General features: G+C 47.4%; 1 protein-coding gene across 2 annotated transcripts in view; it reads left to right on the top strand.

The window, feature by feature from the left end:
* The window catches only part of HABP2 (hyaluronan binding protein 2), a 37,831-nt gene that overhangs the window by 6,010 nt on the left and 20,674 nt on the right, over positions 1 to 11,147 (top strand). For both annotated transcript variants that reach the window (XM_011967519.1, XM_011967518.1), the window contains exon 2: positions 10,688 to 10,724. In XM_011967519.1, coding sequence (XP_011822909.1) covers positions 10,697 to 10,724 — 28 coding nt within the window. In that variant the 5' untranslated portion in view covers positions 10,688 to 10,696. The remainder of the gene's footprint in view (positions 1 to 10,687; positions 10,725 to 11,147) is intronic.

Genomic DNA, 11,147 nt, shown 5'->3' with positions numbered 1-11,147 from the left:
TTTTTTTTTTTTTTGTAGAGACTGGTTTTTGCTATGTTCCACAGGCTGGTATCGAACTCCTGACCTTAAATGATCCTCTTGCCTTGGCCTCTCAAAGTGCTGAGATGACAGGTGTGAGACATCATGCCTGGCCCCCATACTATCTAGAAGCCTTCCTCTTGACCAGTGTGCATTGTCTGCCTGGTTCTGCCTTAGTGCACTTCTCTGGCTATTGCTCAGAAATGCTGTGGATATTGACTTATCGGAGCCAGTATGAGATGGGCAAGTGACCAGGCTCAGCATCCGATTAATTCAAGCATCCACACCTGCATGGGCTCCAGGACCAAACAAGGCCTTGGATAGGAAGATGGGAGCCACTCTTTTCAAAGCCTCCAGAATGCCGGTCTCTTTCGGGCCTAGTAGAGACTGAAGAGGCATTCCTCCCTCTTACTGCCATCTACACAGTCTTAGAGAAAGGGGAGGGACTGAATTTCACTGCAAATTCTCATAGATTTTTTTTTTTAACTGATCGGAAGGGCAAGTCCAACTCATTACCTTTAGCAGTGTACACTGGTATTTAGGGAAATCAGGTCGCGGGAAATCACACGCGTATATAGGCACAGGTATATTTATATTTTAAATTCATTAGAGTTTCCTAAATGCAAGATCAATTCTGCTGTCACAGAGAAACAGCATGGCAGAATATTCGGCAGCCGGGATTTTAAATAAAACATGCTTTTTCTTCATAATTAATATAACAAGGTTTCCTGGCTTAAGACTTGGCAACGATCCCAGGAAAAATGGTGGGGGGAGGGAGTTGGTGCGCCATGCCTGTGACCCGCAAACAAGTTCCAGGAAAAGTTGACGCTGAGTAAGTTCTCCTCAGTCGGCCCTTCCTGCAGGGGTGCACTCTGAGAAAACAAAACGAACTCACTGACAACAGCGGCTAATAATAATCACAGTAAGAGTAATCACAATAATTAATAGTAGCAGCAACCATTTATGAAGTCTTTACCTGTACCAGATGAGGCATGCTTTATGTTTATTATCTCATTTAAGCTTCCCCCAAACCCTATGAGGCAGGGACCAATGTCATTCTCATTTCATAGACAAGAAACTAAGCATAGAGCAGTTAAATCGTCTACCCAAGATGGCACCTCTGGGAGGTTACAGTTCTGGGATTCAAGGTCTGTCCAACGCCAAGTTCTTTGCTCATAAGCACTGTGGTTGAGATCATCATGCCTGGCACCACCCAAAGACAAACAAGACCATTCCGTGTGGTATCAAAGGTGTCAAAATGGGCAGCAGCCTGAGACTCCAGCTTCCAGCAGGAGACAAAGTCACTCCCACCTGGACGGTCCCTCAGTAGCCCCGAAGCTTTGCTTTCCAACATCACAAGGATCGAGTCTTGCCAGCTAGCAAACCAGTTCATTCAGTGTTTTCAAAACTTCAGTCATGAATGAAGCCATCTTCAGAAATTCTGCCAATGCCCAAATTAGTTTCTTAATACTTTTGTTAAAGACTCACCTTTTCTCTAAATTGATTTCGTTCTAAAGGAAATTGTCATTACTACAAAAAAAGCGAAGTGATGTCGTTGAATTCTAGCTGGCTGCTGGTGACATGCTAAAGCTCTGAGCCTGAAGGAGCTTTCTCCTCCTTAGAGGAAAGATCAGCAGGAGGCAGAGGATAGAGACACCAGCACCCCCTAGTCCTTCCCCCTGGTGGGATTGGAAGGACAGCCAACCTGAGAAAAGAAAGACTTTCTCACGCTGTTTCTGTTTTATTCTAATGCTGTTATTTCACGTCCTCGCTAGGCACCACCTCAATCAACTCAGGTACCCCCAGTGGCTCACATCTGATGTCTTGGAAAGTGCAGGAGTGAGCACAGCTTCAGCAGAGGTGGCGCTGATGCCCAGTGGGGGAGTTACCTTCCTGAAGTCCTGGGTTATTTGCTGGGGCTGATTGACCAAAAAGGGCAATGTGGGGGCTTGTGCTTATATAAGGCAGGTCCCACTCTCAGCTGCGCTTTCATTTTGTCCACTTGCTTGTCTTAATTTTTTTTTTTTTTTTTTTTTTAAGATAAAGTCTTACTCTGTTGCTCAGGCTGGAGTGCAATGGTGCGATCTTGGTTCAATGCAACCTCTGCCTCCCAGGTTAAAGCGATTCTCCTGACTCAGCCTCCCAAGTAGCTGGGATTACAGGCACCCTCCACCATGCCCAGATAATTTTTGTATTCTTGGTAGACACAGGGTTTCACCATCCTGGCCAGGCTGGTCTCAAACTCCTGACCTCAAGTGATCCACCTGCTCTGGCCTCCCAAAGTGTTGGGATTACAGGCGTGAGCCACTGCGCCTGGCCTTTGCTTACCTTTTAAAAAGTCTTCCAAGAGCATTATCAGATGCAGAATTTTTACCCAGTCTCCTCGTCTTGGATGGCCTCACTCCCTAACCTTCAAAGCTCCCCTCCACCACCATCTGTTTGCCCCAAGTCCCTGGGATGAGCCATTTGTTCAAGGTATTTCTCACCAAGTCTCACCTGCAGAGTAATCATTGCAAATGCCATTCTCCTCCTGAGCAGCCAAAGCTCCTTGAATAAAACACTGGAATTGGGAGAGGGAAGTCTTACTTTTATAATTGGAGAAACTGAGGCACAGAGAAACTCAACAACTTGCACAGGAGCAGAGATAGGCCCTGAGTCCCCTCAGACAGAAGCTTCACGTCCAAGAGAAGTTGGTATAACCAAAATGTGGCCAAGGGCAGAGTTGCCTGGGCACTGGTGGAACACGGATGTTGTGTTCCCGGCCCACCTCAGACCCATGGACACACAACCTCTGCAGATGGGCCCCAGGGATCTGTATTTTTATCAAGCTGCCCAGACAATTCTTACGCACATTGAGGTTTAAGAACCAATGTCTTTAAAATGGAAATTCCCCGGATGTACAAATGGGTCTCTTCTCTTTCTGCCCCTTACCCCGTCCCATCTCTGCCTGCCACTGTCACAGGAAGCTGCAGCTCAGCCCTTAGCTGGGCAGGGTCTGACTGGCCAGCTCTGGGCTTTAGAGCAGGGAAGCTGCACAGTGTCCCTCTGAGCCAGGCACAGGTGACCAGTGTCGGAGCTAGGAGACCCGAGCTTGAGTCCCTCCCCTGCCCCAGTGCATCCTTGTCCTTGTCCGTGGTGAAGCCACTTCACCATGCTGGGCCTCAGCTTCCTCCTCTGCAGATGAAGGGTCTAAGCCAGTTCCTCTCTACAGTGGCTCCTGGCTCATCACTGTGGTCTGGTGAACAGCTTCACCCAGGTATCCAGGAAGGAAACCATCCACAGGCACTGCTGGCCAGCGCCTTCTCCTTCGGCTTCCACATTTCCCCCTGAGAGTCTTTGCCCCCTTGCCCTGAGCTTCAGGTGAAAGCAAAGCTGCCGTGAACCTGCCAGTCTTGAGACGGCATTGAACAACGTGTGCAAAAGCAAGAAGGGCAAGATTCCTGTGCCTACGAAGGGACGGAGTGGCACCACTTCACACCTATTAGGATGGCTCCCTTCATATCTGTTAGGATGGCTATCATTTTCAAGAATGGGGAATAACAAGTGTGGGTGACAATGTGGAGAAATTGGAACTCTTACTGGTAGGTATGTAGAATGGTGTGGCCACTGTGGAAAACAGTATGGCGGTCCCCGACAAAGTTAAACGTAGAACTACTCTAGGACCCAGCAATTCCACATCTAAGCACATATCTAAAAGAACTGAAAGCAGAGACGAACAGAAAGCTGTACACCAATGTTCACAGCAGCATTATTCACAATTGCCAAAAGGTGTAAATGACCCATGTCTATCAAGAGATGAATGCATAAACAACATGTGTTTAGATAGATGGAGACGATGGAATACTATTTAGCTGTAAAAAGGAAGGAAAGTTTGATACATGCTACCTAGAAGACCTTGGAAACATGACGCACAGTGAAATAAAGGCAGTCCCAGAATGACAAATATTGTAGGATCCCGCTTCCATGAGATACTTAGAATTGCCAAATGCGCAGACAGAAAATAGGCTAGAGATTAGCAGGGCTGAGGGAGAAGAAGGAGGCATTTCTGTTCAACGAGTACAGTCTATGTTGGGGATGATGAAAAAGTTCGGGGATTAGAGCGTGGTGATGGGTACACAGCATTGTGAATGTAATTAGTATCACTGAATGGCACACTTACAAATGGTCAAAACGATAAACATGAGGTTCTGTATATGTTACCGCAATTTTCAAATAAAAGGACTGAGTGGCTTGGCACAACTGCTCATCTTGGTGTCTTCTAGGATAAAGTTGGTTAGACAGAAAGTCAGGAAGGGGCAGAGAGAGAAGGAGCCCGTGTCTGTGAATCCTACTGATTTATAGTGTAATCTTCTTGGAGGTGGGGAGTGTATACATCTAGTCTATTTTGTCCTATCTTTAATCCAGTGATGATTTCAACTCAGGCTGAAATGATGTCGCTTATCTTTGTAGCAGGAGCCAGAGAAGAACAACATGAGGCAGGACTTGGCCTGGGCACTGGCGGCCTCTGCCCTCTGCCACCTCCACTACTCGCTCTGGCCTTGAGCTCTTTGCCCAGCAGGGGGACTGGCCCTGCTGAACTATGCACACTTGTCCCTGTCCACCTTCCAGTTCAGCGGTTGCAAACCTTAACCATGGCCATAGTGTCTCTAGTCTCTCCTCCCCAGCTGCCCTTGGGAGTAACGCAGTCCCTCCTTGGTGGTTGGCAACATGTGGAGTACCACCAGGCATAGGGTAGAACATGCAAGGAGGAAGGGATGGTGTGATTAGAGTCCCAGCCTTTTACCCAGCAAGCAGAAGATTTCTCTGCTCTTAGTTCATTCTGAGCTGAGCCTCTTTCCCCGAAAGACAATTCTGGCCCCATCTCCCCCGTCACTGCCTCCTAATCCCTCTGAGAACATTTTCTACCAGTGAATTCCCGGAACACATCAACTTAGACTTTTAGGCTTTCTGTTTTGTCTTCCAGAAGTTTTGGAATTCTGGAAGGCACAGGAAGAATCTTAGTTGAAATAATCACTGGATTAAAGATAGGACAAAATAGATTATATGTATGTGCACCCCACAACCAAGGAGATTACACTGTAAATCAATAAGACTCAGAGACACGGGATCCTTCTCTCCCTGCCTTCCTCACTAACCAGCCTTAACCTGGGAGAACACCAGACTTTGAGACTCTGGTGGTTTAGGCATTTTAACATTGCTAAGGGCCTGCTGTTAACCTTGAGGTCAGTGTCCTAAGCCAGGGATCCATTGAGAAATCCCAAGTGTGGAGTAGAAGAAACAGTAGTTGGATCTAGAATGGTCTTTCTAAATATATTACAAAGCAGCTACTTTACCATGTGCGGAAGCAGCAGCGTCCACCCTCTAAGAGAAGATGGCTCAGCTGGGACCATGTGCTATTTTGGCCCTGTTGAAACTAGGAATGGATGTGGTGGGAGAAGTGAGCAGTGGCTTACATGCCTTTTTATCTGGGTGGAGATGTTTGTTAAGATGTATTTACCGCAGTAGGAGGCTGGTTGAGGCTCAATCTGACTTTTGTACTTTCTCCAGCTGTCACTTGGGCTGAGTAGGCCCTCTGTGTGGCCTGCCAGGCCTAGGCCAGATTAGACAAGCTTTTTTTTTTTTTTTTTTTTTTTTTTATGACAGTCTCACTCTGTCACCCAGGCTGAAGTGCAGTGGCACAATCTCAGCTCACTGCAACCTCCACTTCCCAGGTTCAAGTGATTCTTGTGCCTTAGCCACACGAGTAGCTGGGATTACAGGCGCCTGCCACCGTGCCTGGCTAATTTTCGTATTTTTAGTAGAGATGGGGTTTTGCCATGTTGGCCAAGCTGGTCTCCAACTCCTGGCCTCAAGTGATCTGCCCACCTCCGCCTCCCAAAATGTTGGGATTACAGGCGTGAGCCACCGCGCCCGGCCCACAGATAGGCCTTTTTATAAAGCGTTCCAAGAACAGTGCCCCTGATTTTGAACCTAGCTCAACACCTGCCTCTCTTAAGGTTAACGAGCTTTTCTGTTTCTTTCTCCTCCATCCTCGCTTTATTACTATGTACACGTGGCAGCTTCCTGGTCCCTCACGGCAATGGTGTCTAAGAGCAAGGACTCTGATGTGAGAGCGACGCTCTCCTGTCCGGGCTCCAGCATTTTCTAGTTAAGTTATTGTAGACAACTTAATATCTGAAAACATCAGTTTTCTCACCTCTAAAATGGACCTAATCATAACACCTAAATTATGAAGTATTGTGTGCAACAAACAAGACAAAATGCACGCAAAATATTTAGCACAACTGATGGCACATTGTCAGCTCTAAAGGAATGTGAACTGACATCACAGTTTTCTGCTTCTTAGTTATCTCTTCCTCCTACTCTTGCATCGATCTTTCTCTTTGGATGTGCAAGTCCCAGGAGTAAGGGTTCTTCTTTCCTTGTCTCTGGGGTAAGAGTTAAGGGAATGATGGAATGAAAGGAGGCAAATACTGTGTCCACCCTTCCCACCTGCCATCATCCAGGTTAGCTTCAGGGATCCGGATACAGGCATAAGTAATCCACTATCAGCCGGGACTTTCCCATGTGGTCCCCAAATATCCAGCCCGGTGCTGGGGCTACCGGTTTCCACATTGCACCACGGCCCCTCTCTGTGGGTGGACACTGTGGGTCACAAAATGAGTGACTTGCTTCAGATTCCGGCGACCCCCTGACAGGCAGCCCAAGCCCTACATTAGCTTCAGGCTCCCTGAAAGCCCAGCCCAGGAAGTCTCGGCTTTCTTTTTGTTTGGTTTCCCTACCAGCGCCAGCTCCTAGGAAGGACACGTCTGCCACCTGCTGGCTGTAGGTAGCATGGCACCCGGCTGTCCCTCAGGCTCCAGCTGGAGCCAGGATGTGCAACGCCGGCCCAGGTGCAGATCCTGGAGGGGCCCTTCCATGCTGGACCTTGAGGAAGGATGTCCCTCAAAGTCTTCTGCCCACTTCTTAGGGCATGGCCCATCCTATGCAATTCAAAGAGAAGAATTTGTAGGGAATCTCCTCAGGACTGGGTGGAGACAGGTCTAGACAGACGGGCCCTGCCCTGAGAAAGGCACAGCAGGGAGAAAGGACCAGGACTAAGGCCCAGATGACTGGAGGTGATGAGGATGAGATTGAAGGAGGGGTAACCTTTGTCCTTGAGGTCTTAGTGTATTAGTCCATTCTCATGCTTCTAATAAAGACATACCCGAGACTGGGTAATTTATAAAGAAAAAGAGGTTTAATAGACTCGCAGTTCCACATGGCTGGGGAGGCCTCACAGTCATGGCAGAAGGTAAAAGACACGTCTTACATGGTGGCAGGCAAGACAGTGTGTGCAGGGGAACTGCCCTGTATAAAACCATCAGATCTCATAAGACTTAATTACTATCATGAGAACAGCATGGGAAAAACATGCCCCCATGATTCAATTACCTCCCACATGGTCCCTCCCATGACACATGGGGATTATGGGAGCTATGGTTCAAGATAAGATTTGGGTGGAGACACAGCCAAACCATATTAGGGTCCCCTCATGGCACCTCTCTGGCACTCACCCCCCAGAGACACCCATCTCTGCCAATCCTTGTTCAAGCACCCTAGGTCCAGGAGCACCCCTAAGGCCTGAGCTGCCCTTCCTCTGCCAGGCCTCCCCAGTACCAACCCCCACCCTCAGCCCCAAAACAGAACACCTGTCCCATCTCACTGCCTGCAGAAACAGGGTGTGGGGGAGGTGGTTAGCCAGGAAGTCATTGGACAGAGGCACAGTCCCAGATAACAAATGGCCTCTCTTCCTTTTTTTGCATTCCTTTCCCCTCACCAACATGTTATTTTGTAATTTTTCAAACCTACAGGAAAGTGGGAAGAATCATGCAATGAATATTCTTCATCCAGATAGATGCCACAATTGTTAAAATGTCATTATAGTTGCTGTGTCTCTCATTCTCCTGTGTGTGTGTATAGTTGTTTTCTTTGTTTGTTTGCTGAATCATTTGCAAGTAAATTGCAGATATCACTCTAAATACTTCACCAAGCGTCTCTCTTTTTTTTTTTTTTTTTTTTTAGACAGAGTCTCTCTCTGTCACCCAGGCTGGAGTGCAGTGGCACAATCTCAGCTCACTGCAAGCTCCGCCTCCCAGGTTCACGCCATTCTCCTGCCTCAGCTTCCGAAGTAGCTGGGACTACAGGCTCCCGCCACCACGCCCGGCTAATTTTTTGTATTTTTAGTGGAGACAGGGTTTTACTGTTAGCCAGGATGGTCTTGATCTCCTGACCTCATGATCTGCCCACCTCAGCCTCCCAATGTGCTGGGATTACAGGCATGAGCCACCACACCTGGCCACCGTCTCTTAAGAATAAGTACATTTTCCTACAGAACTGCAATGCCATTGTTTACTCTCAAGAAAGTCAACATTGACACAATAGTACTGTCTAATATGTCTATATTAAAATTTCCCATTTGTTTCAGTGTCTTAGTCCATTTTGTGTTGCTACGAAGGAATACCTGAGCCTGGGTGACGTATTTTTTTAAAAAAGAGGTTTATTTGGCTTGGATTTCTGAGGGCTGGAAAGTCCAGGATTGGGCAGCTGCTTTTGGAAAGGGCCTCAAGCTGCCTCCACTCATGGCAGAAGGGAAAGGGGAGCCAGTGTGCAGAGATCACATGGCAAGAGGGGAAGCAAGAGGGAGAGGTGGAGGTGCCAGGCTCTTTTTAACAACCAGCTCGCCTAGGAACTAATAGAGTGAAATCTTGCTTACCCTGAGGGAGAACACTAATCCATTCGTAATGGATTCACCCCTATGACCCAACATTGAGGCCCCACCTCCAACACTGGGGATCAAATTTCAGCATGAGGTTTGGAGAGGACAAATATCCAAGTCAGCACAAACCACAGCACTCAATGTCCTTTTTGCCATTGTTTTTAAATCCGGGATCCAATTAAGAGTCACACACTGCATTTCGTTGCCATGTCCTTTACTAAAAATACAGTCTTCCCATCTTTTTTTGTCTTTTATGGTGTTGGCATTTTGCTGGAGGCTAGGCTAGGTGTTTTGTAGAATGTCCTGCAATTTGAACCTCACAATTTGAATCTGTCATGTTCCTCATGAATAAATTCAGGGTAAGCATTTTTGCCAAGAATACTATCTGTTGATATTGAACATCCTCAGTACATCGTATTCGGATGCATTATTCTTTTTATTTTTCTTTCCTAATTTATCATCCACCTACTTCCCAAAATCATGTAACGAAGACTACAGTAAAACAGAAAATTAGAAATTCTGCAGAGGGTAGAAGCAGCGAATATACCAAACTGCCTAGCTTGATGTATCTCATTGATCTCAGCTTTCTGGCAGCCAAGACCCAAAGGGAAAGCTGTCTGGTGGTAGAACTCTCATTTCTTTAAATCAGGGTTCAGCAAACTTTGTGAAATGTCAGATAATAAATATTTGGGGTCGTACTTTCTCTCTACAAAAGCAGCCATAAACAAACAGGCATGGTTGTTTTCCAGTAAAACTTTATTTACAAAAACACAACTGCTAGACTTGGTCCAAGAGCCCTTTTTTGCTGACCCCTGATGAAAGTGGAAGAGCGTCCTCCAGGTATTAAATGAGTAAAACTTTCTTTTCCGGGTTGAGTACTGCATATTAAAGGAGCTCTTTATATCATTACTTATTTATTCAGCAGATCTTTTTGAGGAATGCCACGTGCCAAGCTCTATGCTAGGTATGGGGTAATACATCAATGACAAAACAGATAAAATCCCTGCCTTTCTGGAGGACAGAGTCTGATGTGAGAGACAGGTGACGTGAAAATAAATAAATGTAAAGCTATGCACTGCAGTAAGGATCATGGAGGGAATGAACAAGTACAGTGACAAAACAATGGGGACAGGGAAATGTCATATTGATGGGATATTTCAGGCAAGATGACGTTTAAACTGAGACCTAGCCAAGGTCATGGAGGAGGGCTTCCAGGCAGCAACAATTGCCAAGGCCCTGAGGTGGGAGGAGTTTAGCTTGTGCCATTTTGAAGCCAGGTGTGGCTGAAGCTTAGTAAGGGGCAATGGGAGGGAGGGGTATGGGAGGAGGTTTGTAGATCATGGCAGGTGTTTGCATTCTATTCTAAGAAAAATGGGAAGCCACTGGAGAGTTTTAAGCATCTGTTCATCCCCAAATCCCCAGGAACTGTCACCTGAAGAAATCACCTAGATTTCAGCACGAATTCCAAATCCTACCACAGCTACGTGACCTCCAAGTCCAAAGTTTCTCATCTGTAAACAAGGCTGGTGCAAGCCTCTTCATAGCGCTGTTATAAGGATGAAATGCAGCAATGCGTATCAGGCAGGGAGTAGATGAAACTCACTGCAACTGACGAGCACGCCAGTACCTGGGCAGCCGTGTTCCAAAGCAAGGACAGGGGCAGACAAGGGACACGACCCCCTGCTGTGGAGAAGGACAATGCTTCAGTGCTCAGCGTGCATAGGTGGTGGGGGGGGCGTGTATCTTCAAACAGACCCCGTCCCCCTCCCTTCAACCTCCATCCCAGCCACAACCATCAGAAAGCACACAGTGCACCTGCACCCCGTACGGTCTCCCCTGGCTGACACCTGAGGATCACGCCCGGCCGAGCCCCATCTCAACGCTGATCTGCTGTGTTGTTTTGTTTTTCAGTTCTCCCTGATGTCTTTATTGGAAAGCCTGGACCCAGGTGAGTGCGCTGATCTCCTGGGGGCTTCCCACCAATCCCAGGCTGGTTCTGGGCTGGAGAAAAAGAGGCCTAAGTATGGAAGTGTTGGAGGGACCCCAGGGTTCAACTGGTTCCAGGGTGTCACAGGCACCTTTGAGAACTTGCCCTCAAAATGTGTGCACCCATAATGCTTCACACAATTTTGAGTTTCCTGTGGACACCACTGAGCCCCGGCTCAGGGTCCCAAGGGAAATACTGCCTACGTAGTTAAAACCCTTGATTTTATAAAGAAACTGAGGCCCAGAGAGGGGACGCAACTTACTCCTGGCCACACAGCGAATTGGAGGCTAAAATGAGGTGAAAGGCCAAGGCAAAGCAAGGGTGAGATGGAACAATGCCTGGCTCCAGGCAGGCCAGCCCTGTGCCACACCCATCCGCTCCACC

Source organism: Mandrillus leucophaeus, unplaced genomic scaffold (genome assembly GCF_000951045.1).
Source record: "Mandrillus leucophaeus isolate KB7577 unplaced genomic scaffold, Mleu.le_1.0 Scaffold80, whole genome shotgun sequence".
NCBI classification, from domain to species: Eukaryota; Metazoa; Chordata; class Mammalia; order Primates; family Cercopithecidae; genus Mandrillus; species Mandrillus leucophaeus.
The sequence above is the reverse complement of the archived record's forward strand: the minus strand, read 5'-3'. Positions and strand labels throughout refer to the sequence as shown.